This window comes from Macaca fascicularis, chromosome 2 (genome assembly GCF_037993035.2).
Source record: "Macaca fascicularis isolate 582-1 chromosome 2, T2T-MFA8v1.1".
Taxonomy (NCBI): Eukaryota; Metazoa; Chordata; class Mammalia; order Primates; family Cercopithecidae; genus Macaca; species Macaca fascicularis.
The window spans coordinates 33,954,278-33,974,721 of record NC_088376.1 but is presented as its reverse complement, the minus strand read 5'-3'; the positions used below and the strand labels follow the sequence as shown (position 1 = coordinate 33,974,721).

At 38.0% G+C, this 20,444-nt stretch overlaps 1 protein-coding gene across 19 annotated transcripts in view; it reads right to left on the bottom strand.

Annotated features, from left to right (window-relative positions):
• The window catches only part of ATP2C1 (ATPase secretory pathway Ca2+ transporting 1), a 158,017-nt gene that overhangs the window by 23,830 nt on the left and 113,743 nt on the right, over positions 1 to 20,444 (bottom strand). For 12 of the 19 annotated variants that reach the window (XM_065539881.2, XM_065539882.2, XM_045385135.3 and 9 more), the window contains 3 exons: positions 17,944 to 18,100; positions 14,012 to 14,182; positions 12,748 to 12,845 (listed from right to left, as the gene is read on the bottom strand). The exons of 3 other annotated variants lie outside the window; for them this stretch is intronic. In XM_065539881.2, the coding sequence (XP_065395953.1) occupies positions 12,748 to 12,845; positions 14,012 to 14,182; positions 17,944 to 18,100 (426 nt within the window). The remainder of the gene's footprint in view (positions 1 to 12,747; positions 12,846 to 14,011; positions 14,183 to 17,943; positions 18,101 to 20,444) is intronic. 4 more of the 19 variants (XR_012430684.1, XR_012430685.1, XR_012430683.1 and 1 more) reach the window with 1 other exon arrangement.

The window sequence follows — 20,444 nt, the reverse complement described above, 5'->3', positions numbered from 1 at the left end:
TAAAAATTTTCAATATTAAGATTTCCACAGAATAACCCATGCATTCATAACTAATGATGAAAAACTCATCAATTTAAGCTGTATTTAATTTGCCACTGAGATCAAGCTTAAGCAATATGCCATATGTTTGTTAAGACATTCATTTGATATGGTCATTTCGATCTTTACCAAAGGTACCACAGGAAATACACAATCTAAACAAGTCATCCAATTTATACCATTATGTGTAAACTCTGGAGAGAAAACAGCCTTATTCTTGAAATGTTCCAGAGACAAAAAAAGGAAAAATTCTCTGCGTCTGTTTCCTACAACACTCACATACAACTAAAATAGCCTTTTCCCTTTGTTCTGTCTTCAGGAGCAATAAAGAACAGCTGCTTCTCAATGTCTGTAGAGCCATTTTTTAGTGTCAAGTGTCTGCTCATTCCCTTTTACTCAGGTTAACTCATTAGCCTCTCTTCCACTGTACCTCTAAATTGCTTATATGATTTTATCTCTCCAAAACACGTATTTAATCCTTTTTTCTGACCCCATCTCCTGATCTCCTGAAATCCTTTCACTGTGTCCCAACAAATCTTCTGTATTTTTTACTCTTTTTCACTTTGCTCTAACCTAGTGTTTCCACAAAACACTGCCATCCCTATAACCTCCTCAAATAGTACCACCGGAGGAGCGTAGAGGTAGAGCATGGTATCCTCTATTCTCCCTTCATAAAACCTCAGTTCTGAATGTCAGATGAGACTGTCACTCACTAACTGTAGGCATTCACTGCTCCAGAGTTCACAACCCCTCATTTCACAATGATTTTTAACTTCTGCCTCACTGTCATGTCACTCTCTCCAACAATATTTACAAGTTATGGTGATTTCAATACACATAATACACCATTCTCTTTCCCACTCTCCTAGAGGATTAGTTCATATTACTTTTCTCTCCTCATACCTCCAATCTGTCCCCTTTCTCTAGCCTCCTTCTCAGCTGACCACCTTGCTTCCTACTTTGGAGAAATCAGAATCAGAAGAGAATTTCCACAATTCCCCCAACTCAGTATCTGTATCCAGGAACTAAACTGCTCTGGTTTTACTACAATGAACTGAATAGGCATCTACTGCAGGTCAAAGATTCTACCTTCCTTACCTATTAAGATCATTACTCCAGAAATTCTCCTCCCTCCTGTGCCAAAATGTTTTCCTCACTGCTACATCTTAACCATCAGTATACAAAAACATGTTGTCCCTTCCATATAAAAAAAGAAAACCACTTCTCTTCCCTTCCCATTTCAGCTGCCACCTTTTCCTTTCTTTTCTTTACTATTATTATTATTATAATATATATATATATATTTTGAGATGGAGTCTCGCTCTGTCGCCCAGGCTGGAGTGCAGTGGTGCGATCTCAGCTCATTTCCGCCTCCCAAGTTCATGCCACTCTCCTGCCTCAGCCTCCCAAGTAGCTGGGACCACAAGCGCCTGCCGCCACGCCCGGCTAATTTTTTGCATTTTTAGTAGAGACGGGGTTTCATCTTGTTAGCCAGGATGGTCTCGATCTCCTGACCTCGTGATCTGCCCGTCTCGGCCTCCGAAAGTGCTGGGATTACAGGCGTGAGCCACCGCGCCCGGCCTATCATTATTTTTTAATGGAAGAAGAAACATGTTTGTATACTGACGGTAAAGTGCAGCAGCAAGGAAAAAATTTTGATACAGGAACAGGGAGGATTTTTGGAGCAGAGTTCCTTAGAAAGTTCCTACACTTGCTGTCTCCCATTCTCTCTGAATCAATCCCATGATCATACTGTTATCACAACTGCACTGAAACATGATTCATGACTTTCAAAGACCCTCACCACCACCACCACATTGCTAATGCCTACAGTCATTTCTCATCTGACTTAACCTCTCCACCACACCCTAACATAGATGATTAGTCCCTCCTGAAACACCATCTTCCCTTGGCTTCCACCACCACCAACACTGGTCTTCCTCCTACCTTTTTGGCTGTTCCTCTTGTACAGAATTCTCCTGATCTCTCTTGATGTCTAGATGTTGGAGCACCCCAGAGCTCAGTTCCTTTCTCTATAAGAGGTCTCAGAATTCCCTACGCCTCAGGTGAGCATACCCAGGCACATGGCTTTGGATTTTACTTACACGCATTTATTTGAATGCATTTTTATCTCAAGCCCAGACATTTCTTCTGAAATCCAGATCAGCAAAACTAATTCCCATCCCTACTCCACATCTCCTCAGGTGTCTCAATCTTGCTCCTTCCTATCCTCTGTTAATGAAAAGTACATATGTGCAGTTGCTGAGGCTCCAAATTTGGGGAGCCATCCTTAATTCCTCCATTTTTCTTATGTGCCAACAAGCAGTTTGACAGCGAATCTTGTTGACTCCACTCACAAATATATCCAGAATTCAACCACCTTACTCCACAACCATTGCCAACACTCTGGGCCAATACCTCTTTCTTATTTCTGCCCTAGTTTCCCCCAATTTGCAACACAGTAGCCAAAGTGGCACAGTTAATACAGAAGTGAGATCACGTGTCTTCTCAAAACCCTCAAATGATTTCACATCTCTCTCAGAACAAATGCCGAAGTCCTTTATCATCTACCGGGTCCCTCAAGAAATGCACATCTCACGGCACTCCTATCATTAGTCTTTTCCTGACTGAACTACATTGGCCTCCTGATTGTTCCTCACACATGCCAGGCACACTCACTTCCAGCCTTTGCCCTTGTCTGGAATGCTCTTTCTTCAGATATAACATGGGTCCCCTTTCTGTCAAATAGTACCTTCTCAGTGAGGCCCTCCCTAGTCATACTATCTAAAAATTTCAATCTTCCTCTCTAATCATTCAAATTTTGCCTTTTTTTAGGGGGGGGAGGGTGCTCTTAAGCACTTATTTAACATAATATATATCCATTTATCTTCTAAGACTCAAGAAGTCAGAGATTTTTGTCCTATACCAACGGTGCTCTATAAAGACAAATAAAATGAATGAACAACTGAATATATGTCAGTACTACCATAAAGACTGTTCCCTGGTTCTCTCCTTTTAATAAAGGTCTAAATAAAAAAAGGTATTATTTTCTTAAACAAAAGACTCTGCTGGACTGTAATATCACATTACTGATTATCCCTAGGCAATCCAAATATCATGAATCACATAATTTATATTTGGGAAATATCCTTTCTTTCAAAAAAGTTCAAAAATCCATTCAGAAACTCTTCACTGTGTCTTTAAAAAAGACTCAGTTACATATATATCCAAAACATACTGGTAACCTTCTAAGTGAAAACTCTAATTACTGCAGAAATTAATCATGTAGCACACAGCACTGAAATATAACAAGTGTTTGCCAAAGCTGCAAAATAAATCTGTTAGCGAATGAAAGGTCTTGACTGTGAGTTGTCCATGTACTTGGTGTGTTGAACAAAGAATTGAACCAAACACACAAAGGAATAAAAGAATGAAGCAACGAAAGCACAAACTTACTGAAGCAAAAGTACACTCCACAGAGCAGAAATGGGCTCGAGCAAGTGGCTCATGAATCCCAACTACAATGTTCTTCAGGGATTTTTGGGTTGTTTTTTGTGTGTTTTTTTTTTTTTTTGAGGTGGAGTTTCACTCTTGCTGCCCAGGCTGGAGTGCAATGGCGCGATCTCAGCTCATCACAACCTCCTCTTCCCGGGTTCAAGCGATTCTCCTGCCTCAGCCTCCCAAGTAGCTGGGATTACAGGCACAAGCCGTACCATGCCCGGCTAATTTTGTATTTTTTAGTAGAGACGGGTTTTCTCCATGTTGGTCAGGCTGGTCCCAAACTCCCAACCTCAGGTGGTCTGCCCCCCTTGGCCTCCCACAGTGCATTACAGGCGTGAGCCACCATGCCGAGCCATTTTTTTTTTTTTTTTGAGACGTAGTCTCGCTCTGTCACCCAGGCTGGAGTGCAGTAGTGCGATCTCAGCTCACTGCAACCTCCGCCTCCTGAGTTCAAGCAATTCTCTGTCTCAGCCTCCTGAGTAGCTGGGATTACAGGTGCCCACCACCATACCCAGCTAATTTTTGTATTTTTAGTAGAGACAGGGTTTTACCATCTTGGCCAGGCTGGTCTTGAACTCCTGACCTCATGATCCACCGGCCTTGGCCTCCCAAAGTGCTGCGATTACAGGTGTGAGCCACCATGCCCGGCCTAGGGTTTTTACTAAGTTAAAAGAATTTGGTAACACTCCTAGGTGCCCTTTAGAGGCCTCCAATTGATTACACCCTATGAAAGATTAGCCTGTGACCAATCAGAGACTGAAGTGGAGACTTGGTTCCCAGCCAATCAGAGGCTGAAGTGGAGACTTCTGTCTTGTTATCACAGGAGTAAAGATGTGGCCTACATGCCTAGAACTGGCTGCACCTACTGTCCTTTTATTCATCTTGCCTAGAACTGGCTGCACCTACTGTTCTTTTACTTATACGTTCACCCTTGAGTAACCTAATTCTCTATTCTCCTGCCTCATTTCTCCCTGAGAGACATGATCCCCAGAAATCTTTATGGAAGGCAGAGGCACTGAGGATCAATTTTCTGTAGCTGCTTCTTGCTGGTCATGGGTGTCATCCCTGCCTATTGGGGATCATGGCTGTCCTGAGGTTAGGTGGATATCCGTGGGTTGCAGTGAGCCTTGTACTTGGTGGTAAAAGGTGCAGCTGGCTTGATCCAGTTGTGACAGTTGGGTACTTTGGCCTGATTTTAGATTTGGACAAAGAGATAAAAATCATCAAAGAGAGTAGAACAAGGCCACATATTTTCAGAAGCAATCTACAAGGGGTATTTTTCTCTTCTTATGAGTCCTCCTTTTCAGTGTCACATTTGTGGTCAGCACTCACAGTTCTTTTGATGGAGATTAATAGACAAGATGTACTAGGGAAAGGAAGTTATAAAAAAAAAAAAAAGGAAAATATTAAAGGAGAAGTTAATGGAAAAGATCCGTCTTGCATTAGAATACCTACTGAAGATCCTCAAATTTTCTAGGACAGATTAAAGAAAACTAATGCACTGAAGAAAAAACAAGTGATTGAAATAAAGATTTACAACCTATTAAAAATTAGACAATATATGAATTGGAATAACAATATGGGGACTTGGTGAATATATTCAGCAGAAATATAAATGGAAGTAATGCTGTAAAAATCAGACAAAGAAGAATGAAAGAGGATGACCACTTCTATCAATGAATCAATGGAAAATGTAGAACCCACTAGAAAAAGTCACAAATGGAAAACACTGAGAATTCCCAGATGACTTAATAAACAAGCAAACCTGAGTTTCAGTACTACTTTTTAATTGGCTCTAGGTCAAAGTACACAGCAACACTCCCTATTCCAAAGGGAGAATGAAATGTGTTCTAAAGAATTATGAAAAAGGATGGCTGAAAAATATTTTAATGAGGGGCAGAATTAATATAATTCTAGTACATGGGGGAAAACCTCAACAAGCTAGTGATTTAGAACAAAAGGTCTGTTTTATTTGTAACAATAATAAGAGTTATTCAAACTGATGTAAAGCAAAAGTAGGAAACTGTGAGTGCAGTGGCTTACGCCTGTAATCCCAACACTTTGAGAGGCCAAGGTAGGAGGATCACTTGGGCCCAGGAGTTTGAGACCAACCTGGGCAACATAGCAAGACCCCATCTCTACAAAAAAATAACAAAATTACCTAGGCATGGTGGCACATGCCAGTAGTCCCAGCTACTCCGGAGACTGAGTCATGAGGGATCACCTGAACTGGGGAGATCACCTGAACCCAGGAGTCTGAGGTTGCAGTGAGCTATGGTCACACCACTACACTCTAGCCCGGTCAACAAAGCAAAAGACTCTGTCTCAAAAAACAAACAAAGGAAAGCAGAAGAAGAGGCTAGGTGCAGTGGCTAATGCCTATAATCCCAGCACTTTGGGAGGCTGAGGTGGGAGCATCACTTGAGCCCAGGAATTCAAGACCAACCTGGGCAACACATGGTGAGACTCCATTTCCACAAATCCTTTCTTTCAAAAAAGTTTAAAAATCCATTCAGAAATTAATTTTTTTTTCTGTTTTTTTTTTTTAAATTATCCAAGCATAGTGGTGAGCGCCTATAGTTCCAGCTACTTGGGAGGCTAAGGCAGAAGATAGCTTGAGCCCAGGAATTCAAGGCAGCAGTGAGCTATGATCATGCCACAGCACTCCAGTCTGAGCAACAAAGCAAGACACCATCTCCAAAAAAACAAAACAAAATAAAATAATTAAAAAGCTGAAAACCAAATAAACATATTGGCTGTAAGAGGGTTACATGAACACAAAATGAAGTAGGAAAAAAGACAAAATGAGGGTGGGGCAGTCCTGCTAACCAATGAGACAAAAAATTAACTAATAATATTTAGAGTAAAGACTTAGGTATTCAAAACATACAAAATACCTGGGAGGGAGAGCTGGTATTTATAGAATTCCACTTTAAAATAGGATGAATTTAAGCAATTCAATGAGCTTCTGACAGGGCTTAGGTCTTACTTTGTTTTAGTCTCCTTGGAATAGCATCAGGATATCTGCTATAATTAATGCACACCCACTCTACTTGGGAAATCCCGACAATGTGATTTGTCCAGGCTGATGATGTAATTTGTAATTAGTTTCTTTCTTCTCTAAATACCTTTAGGTTGGTTTACAGAGTTCACCATAATTTTTATAAGACAGCCAGAAGACGAACTGAACAAAGCAAATAAAATGAAAGTTTCACCACATTTAGTATCTCTGAGAAGTTAAGCGAAAGTCTAATGGCAAAATGTTTAAGTAACTGCAGATTTCACATACATTTACTAATACTCTGTCCCAATACCACTAAAAAAAATCCAATATAGGATTTATTCAGAAATAAACATCAGGAAGAGATTACCAGGATAGTATGTGCACACACACACACACACACACACACGAAGCCCTATTCAAATATATAAACACCTTCCCCACCCTAAAAACAAAGCAAACATCCACACTGCCCCAATTCTCTGGGTGGCAGTGATCCCAACAGTGATCTACGATCTCAACATATTGGGATCATAATCTTGAAAGATACAATACCAAATGCCATAATACCAAATGCTGAAATCCCTAAAGATCAAAATCCCTAAAGTCTAAACTCCTCAGCCGGGCACGGTGGCTCATGCCTGTAATCCCAGCACTTTGGGAGGATAAGGCAGGCAGATCACGAGGTCAAGAGATCGAGACCATCCTGGCTAACATGGTGAAACATCATCTCTATTAAAAATACAAAAAATTAGCCGGGCGTGGTAGCAGGTGCCTGTAGTCCCAGCTACTCGGGAGGCTGAGGCAGGAGAATGGCGTGAACCCGGGAGGCGCAGCTTGCAGTGAGCCAAGATCGCGCCACTGCACTCCAGCCTGGGCGATAGAGCGAGACTCCGTCTCAAAAACAAAACAAAAACAACAAAGTCTAAACTCCTGAAAATCACAATCACAGGATAGGAAAATTTAATAGAGAATGTTCATGTTAGTGTACATCGAATCACAGAATTTCAAAAAGAGCAGTGCCACGTAGAAAATGAATATGAACATACTCTGATAGCCATGTTCTTAAAGAAAAAAAAGCAATTATTCATCATGCTGCAAGACTTCAAAATATAGTTAATGATCGTGAAGGTCAGCCAGCTTTTATGGACTATCTCCATGCAACTGTCCATCATCTATCTCTGTAATATAATTTTCCATGTCATAGTTTCTTTTTAGGTTTTTTTGTTCTTCTTGTTATCTTTTTTTTTTCCTTCGGTGGGGAGGTGGGCAGACAGAGTCTTGCTCTGTCACCCAGGCTGGAGTACACTGGTGCGATCTCAGCTCACCACAACCTCTGCCTCTCGGGTTCACGCGATTCTCCTGCCTCAGTCTCCTGAGTAGCTGGGATTATAGGCGCTCACCACCACGCCCAGCTAATTTTTGTATTTTTAGTAGAGATGGGGTTTCGCCATGTTGGCCAGGCTGGTCTCGAACTCCTGACCTCAGGCCATCCATCTGCCTCAGCCTCCCAAAGTGCTGGGATTACAGGTGTGAGCCACCATTCCCCGCCATTGTTTTTCTTTTTTTAGTTTCATTTTCCACTATTTTAAATTGTCAGCATTATTTTTTACAATTTGCTATGCTGTGTATTTCACTTCTGCATCATTTCCAACACTGGAAGCATAAGTTATAGAGACTTAAAGGGTTCTAATTTGTTTTATGCATGTTTTACAAATTTGACTTCACAAAAGTGCATGATCACAATGTTGACTTTGTATGTAAGCATTGTACATGTATGTAAAAATGTTGAAACTTCCTCAATAAATGAACAGATGTCCTTTTCATACATCTGCATTTGTGAAAGATAAAAATGACCCACAGTTATAAAGTGGGGTGCACACAATTAGCAACCATAGTGATAGGTGTTTATGCATTTCCCTTATGACCTATTTCTTTATAAATACAGTTCATATGCTCATAACAGTCCTATGTTATATCTGTCTGTCATATACTATGCCTGAGTGTTTATGCTTGCAAATGCTTGCAAAACTGTGTAGGTTATTTATTATTGCTTATTTTGTATAAAGTGACCAATGGAGCATTTTCATGTTTTTATGTTTCTCAAATAAATTCCTTCTTAAAAATGTAAATGATTTTATTTTAAAATTATTTTTTCCAGAATTAGATTTTTAGGATTTTGATCTTTGGGGACTGTGGTTTTTCAGGATTTTAAGACTTTAAGGATTTCAATCTTTCAGGATTTCAACATTCGAAATTACATCTTTCAGGACTATGATTGGCTCTCTCTGAAAACAGCATTCGTGAGTGATTAGAAGTTCAGAAAGAAAAAATATGGATAAGCAAAATAGTGTATTTCTATTAGTAACAACATCCAAAATCTAACCACTTGCTAGAGGATGAGGGAAGTGGGACTGGAGGTCTAGGGACTTAATGCTACTATATGAAGCATAGTTTATGGAAATATAAACAGAAACCTTTCTAGAGAACAATTCAGCAATATATGTTAAGGGCCTTACAAATGTGTTGAACACTAGTCCAATCATTTCACATGTAGGAATTTAGTGTATAAAAATAATCAGAGATGTATATGGATAAGGGCAGTGGTAAAAAATAGTAACAATAATAATAATAATCAGAGATGGGTACATCTTAGGTTCAATAATATTCAAAGAAACAGCAAACAACAGATGAACTCTGGAGCATACAGACCTGGATTCCACTTCCAATGCCAACACCACTACTTACTAGCTCTGAGACATCAGTCAAGTCTCCCAAGTACTCTGGGCCTCAATTTCCTCATCCACAAAAATGGAACTGCCTGTTTCTTAAAAAACTAAATACACTCTTACCATATGATCTGATTCAGCAATTGTGCTCCTTAGTATTTAGCGGAATGAGTTGAAAACTTATGTCTACACAAAAACCTGTATATGAATGTTTAGAGCAACTTTATGTATAACTGCCAAACCTGGAAGCAATTAAGATGCCCTTCAAAAGGTGAAGTGATAAACTGTGGCACTTTCATACAATGGAATATTATTTAGTGCTCACAAGAAATGAGCTACTAAGCCAGGAAAAGGACATGGTGGAACCTTACATGCATATTGCTTAGTGAAAAAAAGCCAGTCTGAGAAGGCTACATACATTATTATTCCAACCATACACATTCTGGAAAAGGCAAAACTCTAGAGACAGTAAAAAGATCAGTGGTTGTCAAGGATTTGAGGGGAGTGGGGAGGGATGAAAACGTCAAACACAGGGATTTTCAGGGCAATGAAACTACTCTGTATGAAATTGTAATGGTGGAGCGAGACTCCATCTCAAAAAAAAAAAAAAAAGAAATTGTAATGGTGGATATATGTCATTATGTATTTGTCAAAACCCCTAGAAAGGTACAACACAAAAAGTAAACCTTAGTGTAAACCATGAAATAAAATACAACTGTATCAATATTAGCTCATTAATTGCAATAAATATACTACAGTAATGCAGTCTATTAATATGAAGGGGAACTGTCTAGGAGTAGAGGGTAGAGATGGGGTAGGAATGCAGAACTGTGTTATCTGCTCAATTATTCTATCAATCTAACACTGCTAAGAAATAAGGCTTACTAATTATTAGAATTTTTGAAGTGGTGCTGCCTATCTTTTATAAGGTAGCTAAAAGAAGTAAATTAGATAATGTAGGTAATACATGCAATTGGCAGATAGTAAATGGTTGCTATTGTCATTATCCTTAAAGGAACACTTACAGTAGTAAAAAGAATAGAAGCTCAAATTTCAACAGGAAAATGGTTATGTAACTATATATATATATATATATATGCTGTGCATTTATACACACATACACATGGTATACCCAAAATACTGTACAGCAATTAAAAACATGTTTTCTAATAATAACTGACTTCAGAAATGCCACAGTTATGTAAAATGAATGTTCAGAATTATAACAGTATAAAGTAGCAACCAGGTTTTGTTAAACATATTTTTTTTAAGTCATAATAGGTTAACTTATTATGGATACTCTGTGGATGCATAACCTAAGTGTGGGTTAGATTACAGACAACTTCTATTGTAGCTCTTACTTTTCTATACCATTTTATTTTTCTATGTTGAACATATACTACTAATGAATAAATTTCCTAATCAAAAAATTATAGACATACCTTACCTTAAGATGCAGAAATAATTTAAGAAAATTCCATGTTCCGAATATATAACTTGAAGTTGTAAGTGTAAAATAAATGAAGGAAGAGGTAGCAATATTTTATTAGTAATAATGGATGGCTACAAAATAGCAAATTCCAGATAAGTGCTTATTTTGAAGGACATACAAATAGATGTGCATATATAATAAATAAAACCAAGAAATCTGAACTGTCAGCAACTGGGAAGACTGCTGCCCACCTCTTATGGGGCACTTCCTACGGGACCTGTGTACCCATAAACCAGGCTTTGATAGGCTCCTTACAAGGCAGCCCAAGATAATAAAGTAAGTTAATCTTGTATCAGGGAACCTGGCTCTAAAGAAGTTACTGTGCTGTGGGGCAGGAGATACCTCTCTTCCTACAAATAATTTGTTAGAAAAGCATTATAATCAAAAGTAAAAAAGTATTTCAATGGAAAAAGGATAGTCTTTTCAACAAATGTTGCTGGAATAATTGAACATCTATATGCAAAGAAAATAAACCTTAACCCATTACAACATATACAAAAAACACACTCAAAATGGATCACAGACCTAAGTATAAAACCCAAAACTATAAAACTTCTATAAGAAAACACAAAGAAAATCTTTGTGAACCTGGGTTAGGCAGGGAGTTCTGAGATATCAAAAGCATTGTCCATAAAAGAAATTGAAAAACTAGACCTAATCAAAATTAAAAACTTCCCCTCTTGGAAAAGACACACTACCAACTGGAAAGAAACATTTTCAAATAAATATCTAATAAAGGACTTGTATCCACATTATATAAAGAATGCTCAAAATTCAATAATTAGAAAACATAATTTTTTTAAAACAGGCAGGGCAGACACTTCACTAAAGAAGATATATGGATGGCAAATAAGCATATGAAAAGATACCCAACATCACTAGTTGTGAGGGAAATGCACACTAAAATCATCGTAAGATACCATTGTATACTTATTAGAATGGGGGGTGAGGGCAATGACACTCCCTTGTGCTAGGGAGGATGCAGGACTATTAGAAGTTCCAGGCACTGCTGGTGGGGGTGCAAAATAATAAAGCCATCTTGTAAAACAATTTGGCAGTTTCTTATGAAATTAAATATACATTAAGTGTATGACCCAGCAATTACTCACAGGTATTTACCCAAGAGATATGAAAATTTATTTTCACACAAAAGCCTGTACACAAATGTTGACAGCAGCTTTATTCATAATCATCAGAAAGTGGAAACAATCTAAATGTCCTTAAACTGGTGAATAGGTAAGGTACACCCACAATAGAATTATTACTTTAAAAAACAGCAACAAACTACTAATACACACCACCGACATAGATAAATGTCAAATGCATTATGCTAAGTGAAAGAAGCAGATTCAAAAGCCTCATTCATATGGTATGATTCAATTTTTAGTGCATTCTAGAAAAGGTAAAGTGACAGAGACAGAAAACGAATTAGTGGCTGCCAAGTCCTGGAAGTAGGGGGAGAGAAAGTAACCACAAAAAGGCATAAGATAATTTGAGGGGATGATGGAACTGTTCTATATCTTGACTGTGGTGGTGATTAAAAGACTGCATGCATCTGTCAATGCTCAGAACTATACACTAAAATAGGTGCATTTTACTATACGTAAATTGTACCTTAAAAAAAATTACATACTCATGCTAAAATTAAAATTGAACAAAAGAGTAAGAAGTATAAAGCAATCATCTCTCTCCATCCTCTAATTCATAAATACAAGCACTTTTAATTTCCACAGTACTTTTCTCAGAGGAAATCTGGTTCTTGATAAAATTAATAATTTTTCACTGATATTCATAAACATCATATCATAAAATAATCCATAAGACTACTTCAATGATAAGACTTCATTTCAGGATTTGAACCAACAAATCTGGTGGTTACTTAAATCCCTGATGTTCACAATTAAACAGTTTCATTAAGATAGTAGCAGGAATGGTAACACTTAGAATAAGGCCTTTCAGTCTAAAAGGCTTTAGTTTAGGCCTACCTTTGGTACTATCTGTGAAAGCTGCTGGACATCCATTGCATCTATTTCTTCTCCTGAGACTGACTGGGAAGTTTTGGAATACAATCCCAGACGACTGGCTAAAGTGAATGAGAGAGAAAATGTAATAAACCAAATTGTTTTCGCTTGATGGGCTAAGTCAACATAATGCTCATTTAGTATGATTTGCTATCTATTCTCTTTTTTTATCTACTAGTAATACAAACCTATCTGAATCAATATTAAGTCTGGGGTTTTATGTTTGACTTTTATTTTTGTTTAAATTTAAGAATAAAGAATTTTCAAGGTTGGCCACAGTGGCTCAGGTTTGTAACCTCAGCACTTTGGGGCTAGAGGATCGCTTGAGCCCAGGAGTTCAACACCAGCCTGGGCAATATAGCAAGACCCTGTCTCTACAGGAAAAAAGAAAAAAAAAAAAAGAATTTTGACTGTTTAAGCCAGCATACCTAAGAATTGAAACTAGGCCAATCAGGTTCTGCTCAGCAGCTGAAATGCAATGAAGATCAGAGTGCATTTTAAGTACAGTGTCCAAAGCCAGACAAAATGGTGGTGGATCTGTGGTAATCATGTAGTTATACATAAATGAAAATAAACATTGAAAAGTTATTCTTCCAATAATATCATGTTCCTAGTGACCTATTCTTAGACAATATATAGTTCGAAACTCCTGGACTAACCCCTCTCCAAATAAGAATTAATGGACTTTAGCCAACTGTTAAATTTATCAGTATGAATTACAGTTTAGAGGCTCTGGGAAATTCACTTTCAGTCTCTTTTTTGCCCTTATTATACTTCTTAAGGTAATCTTAAATAGCATTCAAATATAGGTATACATGATAAAAAACAAATACATATAACAAGCTATTTTATTCCAAATTATGCACAAGTCTGCTTTGAAAATTATACTTAAGTTGAAAGGGAAAACTAAGTTTCATGTTTTCTTTGACATTCATCATCTAGTGCTTTTATTCTGTCATCATGGTGATCATGAGATTAAAAATAATTACCCTCTGTGAATAAAATACATGTGATTTCATGATTTAGTTATGCATGTCAATGTTATTACTTTTTAAACTATAATCAGTTTTGCAAACTTTATATAGACCATGAGCAAAACCATGAGTCGATTTCAACTGTATAATCTCAATATTACATAAACATATTCATATCTAATAGTTCACAAAATTATGCACCACAGTATTTTAAGAAAAACTATCGAAAACAAAAGAAAGCAGTCTAGTTATACCGATTGCAATTGCAGTCTCCTGTGAATCTCCAGTAATCATTTTTATTGATACTCCTGAGGCAATGAGTGTTGTAACAGCTTCTTTCACACCAGTTCTAGGTGGATCAATGATTCCCACCAAGCCAAGAAATGTCAGCTGTCCCAGTTCAGGACCAGAAGCCAAAGCAAGAACTTAGGAAATAATAAAATCCAAACAACAACAAAAAAAGTGAGTCACAAAAACATCAGAATTTAGTTGATAGAATTTGGAGACAGTAACACTTCTTAAATAAATCACTTAAGACTATAATGTCATTTGTAAAATCAAAATGATTACAGACCAAAACATTATAGTTTAATGGTTCTGGATATGGGGTCCCTTTAAGCTGTTTTAACTAAAAAGAATCAAAAGAACTGAAGGGCAGAGTAGGCAAGAGATGGAAAATGAACAGTATCTTCACATAGTAACCACATGCAGCTACTTTCAACAGGAACTACTGCCTCTTTAGAAAATAGAATTAATTATTTAGAGAAACTATGGGTTTGTCAAGCTTTAAAGTCAATTTTAAACAAACACCTTTGAAGGTGGCTTCTAATGGATCTTCATCTTTCTATTTGCAAGATCTCCAGAAAAATCAAACACTTTGAAGAGAAGGCTGTATTAATTAATTATACACAGCCTATAACAACTTTATACATGAAAACTCCTGGAAGGTAAAGTTAATTTGAAAGCGGTTGTAAAACCATAAATACCAACAATAGTTTGGATTCTTTTACTCTTTCCATAACATGAACAGACATTTCTTATTTGTAACTTTGGTTCTCTAAGAGTATATAAATAACACTATCATATTATTATTTCTACTTATTTCCCTGTCATCCTTGGGCATGTAAGATAAATTATAAAGTACTTTTCATTTCCCAAATATCATTTAGCTTGCTCTCAGAATTATGGAACTCCAGTAACTACTTTCATTAACCAAAGGGATGTACCTGCATCTGAGACATTAGACTGAACAACATGCACATACAAACTAAACATAAATAAGTCAAGGGGAGACTGAAAAGCCCCAGAGAGACCAAAGAAAGTATCTGTTCTTGTTCAAGCAGAAGGTATGAAAGATTACATATACCCCCCCCCAAAAAATCAAGGTTAAAGGCAAGTAATTCTATTTTTCCAATGTAAGAGTCATGTACCTAATTATTTATGTAGATGTGGGCTCCAAAGGCTTTCACCCTTGAAAGAATGAGCCACTTCACAGTTTCTGGTGTTTGGGATAGAGGCTGATGGTAACAGAAGGGGACAGTGACAAAAATGTACGTCAGCAAATCCTAAGACGGAAAGATCAGCTCTGCACACTCCTAATGGAGGGGTGGCACTAGTCTAGAGGTTAGTATCCTGCATTTATTTGCTTCTTTAGCACCAATGAAAATCTGTTGCTACTCTCTGAGTCAAGATTAGGTAAACTTTTTTCATGTGAAGAATCCCTGACATAAAACAAAATATACTCTAGTATCAAAATTAAGAATCACAGTATTTTAGAAACTTAAGTTTTATAAGATATAACGTAAGTACATATCAACTAAGGTTTAAAATCTTTCTGTTCTTCATTATGGTAATTGCAGGGGGAGGAGGGAAATGGAGCACAAGGGGAGATAAAGAAGAAAAGACATGAAGCAAGAGACAAATGAGCAGAATGTTTCCCAAAACCCTGTGCAACAAAAACTTTCCCCTCTACCAACTCTGCTCTACTTCATAATGTTACAATACAAAACATACATACACAAACCTCCACAATCCTTCATATGAAAAGAGTTAGTCAATATAACGAGGTAGGAAAACTCTGTTCCAGAAACTAAGAAAAAGAGGGAACATATACTAGACCTTCAAAACCTCTTTAAGTCCTCTAAATGCAAGCCACTTTAAAACCTCTTGCTATGTGCTGCTAAGAGTTCCCTACCTTTTTTTCTCTGCTCTTTTAATGCTGTATTAATTGCTGGAAACAAAGCCAACAAACTCGAAGTGATTACATCCCAGAAGTTCAAAAGAGGAGAGAAATGGGTTTACATTTTGTCCACCAACGGTCTTTTTAAAAAATAAATAAGTAAGTGCATCTTAGCAAAAGTAATTTAAAAAGAAAGGGTCAAAGCCCCAGATGTCAGCAATCAAGAAGGAGATGAATCAGGGGAGTAACAGGCCCTCTGCACCAGTCTTCCCAGGATTGGCTCAGTGGAGCTGCCATTGCCCCTTCATACACAGGCTTTAGCAATCAAAACCCTAATTTTGTGGCAGCAAGGCCTCCCTGCAGTGCCCCTTAAGTCTCTGAAACTCCCACTTGCTCTAAGGATTGTAATCCTGGGCCAAGCCTTAACTGTCATTCTCTTTCCCTAGCTGAGGTGGAAAGTTGAGGAATGTAAAGGGAACAAAGCATTACCCTGAGCCAGAGTATCTCAGCTTCCAGCAGCTGGGGCCACCAAACAGTTTGGTCTGCCAACTGTTCAGAAGGGAGCGAGGGTACAATGTACGAGGGCACCCCCTGTGCTCAATTCTCCAGAGTGTCAGTTAGCATTTGCACATTTGGCTTGATAAAAATATATCAAAACCCTGTGGTTTCAGAGACCCTGGGTCTGGCCCAGGTAAACCAGAAAAGAGGTTCCTCCTGCCCCAGAACTGATGCTGAGAGAAGAATCTGCCTTGGCTTCAGGGGTCCAGAAAGCTTGAGGACTGAGGTGGGGGGGATCCAGAGAATGTTCCAGATTCAGGTCTTTGGGATGAAACCCCAGAAACTCTAGAACCTGCCATCAAAGCCTCTTACATTAAAAGGGGGAAGGAAAAGTTATTTTCCTTTAAATTTTTTTCCATCCAAAATATCCATTTGCAAAATAACTTCTCAGCCACGAGTCTCTGCCTCCCATTTCCTTGGAGACAGGGGATGAAGTGTTAAGATGGTCACAATACAGCCCATATCCCAGATGAGATGCACCAAGCTCTGGGGGCAGGGCTATGAGGAGTGATCTTGGTTCAGCAGCCTGGGGGCTGGCGCAGAAGGTTCAGAGAGAAGGGCATAAAGCAATGGCAGCAGGCTGGGAGCAGTGTTCTCTGCTGATAAGAGTACCTTTCCAAACTTAGTTTATTTTAAGAATAGAAGCCCTATATAACCATACAAATGTTTAAAATTCAAAAAAAGCCTTTGCTTAAGTGAACAACAAATAAAAACATTTCTCACATAACTTGTTTTTCTTCCTCCCAGAAACTGTAGTGCTTAGACTCCTATTTCATTAAAATAATAAAATTAAGGAAGCCAACTCTTCCAAGTGCTCTGAGACTACATAACTATATATATTCTGCAGAAGCCAGATGACTATCCAGAAGGTAAGAATCAGGTTAGGACACCAACCACCAACCCCCTAGTCTTACACATGACATCCCTAGGAGAGGTGGCCTGATGTGTATGTGTCCAGCAGACCCTCTACCCATCACTACTCAGTCAGCAGCATATAAGTAAGCAGTATCTGGGGACTTCTTTACCTCCCTGGTGAACAGTAACAGATCAAGTTAGCAACCACCTTAAAGGATGTATTAGAGGCCTCAGACTCAATTTTTAGAAAATTATTTTTGTCTTTAAGACAAAATGATAAAAAGAGAGTAACACCATTTTACCCTGATCCATTTCCCTTCTCACAAGATAAACTTGTTTAAAATAAAATTTCTATCAGCTACTCAGAGACCTCCGGAGATCTAAAAGAACCAGTGATTCATATTTTGCTACATTCTCAAATTTCCACCTTTTGAGGGCCAATTAACCAACTAAAACACAACACCTCAATACTGGCAAGGGTTCTACAAAGCCTGGAAGAGAGTTGGACAGCTCAGATGTGAAGCATGAATTCATCTGCAATTAAAAAAAGGCACTACCTTTCCACCCCAGGGGACTATGCTGAAATAGCCTTACCTCTGAGTCCCGCTGAGCCCATGCGTGCCTTCTCTTGTTGGTACACATCTCTCTGCTGCTGAGTAAGTGTCAAGGTCTGCCCTTTGCTCTGGTATGTAGTACAGTACTTAATTACTTGTTCATAAGCACCTTTCATAAAACAAATCTCTGGTCTGTCCTAAGAAAAAATGTACCAAACACAAGTTTAATTTCAACTTGTACATACCTTCCATTGGAGTCCAAAATTAAGTGCCATTCATTTCTCATAATTCCCAGAGAAGCTACTCAAGCCTAAGGTTTTGACTGCCACCTGAACTCTGAAGATTAAATATTCCTGTATGGAGCTTTCTGTATCTTTTATAGAAAACATCTATCCCACCATCCCACACATTAAAGGCAATGCTATATACTAAGCCCCAAATTTGGCACTCTGAATGTGGAAAGAGGCTCATTGCAACACAACAGGAAATGGTAGAGAAATAATAGTTCACAATGGTTCAAGTTCTCTATTAGCTACTATATACATCTATATCTCCCTATCTACCTAAAACGCCATTTAATTCTCCCAATCACAGTGTATTTATGGGTATTATCAGACTTTTTATTTTTTATCATGGTAAATATGCTTATAAAGCTTATAATGAAATACTGCAGTTTCCTGTCCAACCCTTCTCACCACTAGTCCTACTCCATGGAAGCAAAATAATTTTAACATTTTTAGCTGTTTTCTCTGATATTTACCCTCATGTTTTTAACATGTTTATACTGCTCCTCCTTCAGGTATCAATTTTATACACTGTCTATTGTGACAGATGTTAATTTCCCCATTCCCACTACCTATTCCCCCCTCCCCATCATTATGATATAGTTAAAGGAAAATCTGCCAGTATTTTGTTTACATCAAGACTCCTTGCCGCTAAGACAAGTGTGGTAATGACTACAGCAATTCACAAATATCCCAGCTCTCCTGGTAGGTAGGAGTGTATTTCCCTATTGCCCTCCTCACTCCAAAAGTCAGGCATGACTTGCTTTAGCCAATAAACATGAGTATTTGTATCACTTCCAAATGGAAATGTAGGTGCCGGTGCATAATTTCCTATTCTTCTACCCCTGCTGTGACAGTGTGTGCTCACATTAAAATGGAGCTTCCATCTGCCTGAGTTCCCAAATAACTACAATGAGCAGATATTTGGGGACAGGGAGGCAGCAGGAGAGCATGATGTTGTTTTCATGGCCTATCCTGATTGATAGCTCAAATAGGATACTTCTTTTCCTGTTCAAGTTTCGTCTTTTAGAAAGTTAATAACCACCTCTTTAATTTGCTTTGTTTTCTGTATACCTATCATTCATTCTTCCTAAACTCTTCAATGTAATATAAAACCCTTCTCATGGCATTTTTTCACATCCACAAAGAAGCAGATAAGCTATTACCTCTATATTTTACTGGAGACCGCCTTCCTTCACTCTTCTTTCCATTTCTAATTGGCTGATTTCTAGGCCTGCTGTATCACTGGTATCTAGGAACAATGCTCTACCTCTATCCTCACTGAATTTTAAGTCTTTAAGTCTCGCTTTTGTTTTGTTTTTTTAATCCACCAATATCTTTCTAAGAAAGGGTGTGTGGTGTAGGACACATTTTTCTTCTATCCTGACATTTGTTAAGTTTAGCTAGGGATAAATTTCCTCTCATTTTGAAGGCTTTGCTCTATTATCTTCCAGCCTACAGTGTCAATGTTTTCATTGAAAAGTATAAAGAAATTAAAGTAGTGCCCCCTTATCCGGGGTTTAATTTCCTGCAATTTCTGTTACTTAGCAGCAGTCCAAAAATATTAAATAGAAAATTCCAAAAATAAATAATTCATAAGTTTCCAATTATACAACATTCTGAGTATGGCGATGAAATCCCACTCTGTCCTGCCAAAGACATCATCCCTTTGTCCAACATATCCACACTGCATATGCTCCCTGCCCATTAATCACTTAGTAGCCATCTATGTTACTGGAACGAAAAAAATATGGTATATATAAGGTTCAATACTACTCATGGTTTCAGGCATCCACTAGGAGTCTTGGAGTGTATCCCGCTGGGCTAAGTGGCAGAGTACTGTACTTTAGTTCCTAAGCCCTTTTATATGATCTCCCCTTTGCTTAAAGCTCTCTAGAAGCTCTTCAAATTCTCTCTCTCCAAGTGTTCTCAAATTTCTTAATTATGGGTCTTGTGTTTATCCATCACCCCACCCTGCTTTAACACACATATTGTGCTGAGCAGTTGGTGGGCCACTTTATTCTAGATACCAAAGTCTTTTCATTCTGGAAAAGTTTCTAACATTAGTTGATAAAATCTTCTCATTTTCTGTTCTTTCTTCCTATTACCTATTCCTATTACCCTTCCTATAACCACCATGGGGTAATTACTGGATCTTCTGTATTTATTTTGATTTTTCTTACCTTTTATACTGTACACGCCTTTGACTTTGTTCTACTTTGATACATTTCTTGACTTTATTTGATAAACATTTCAT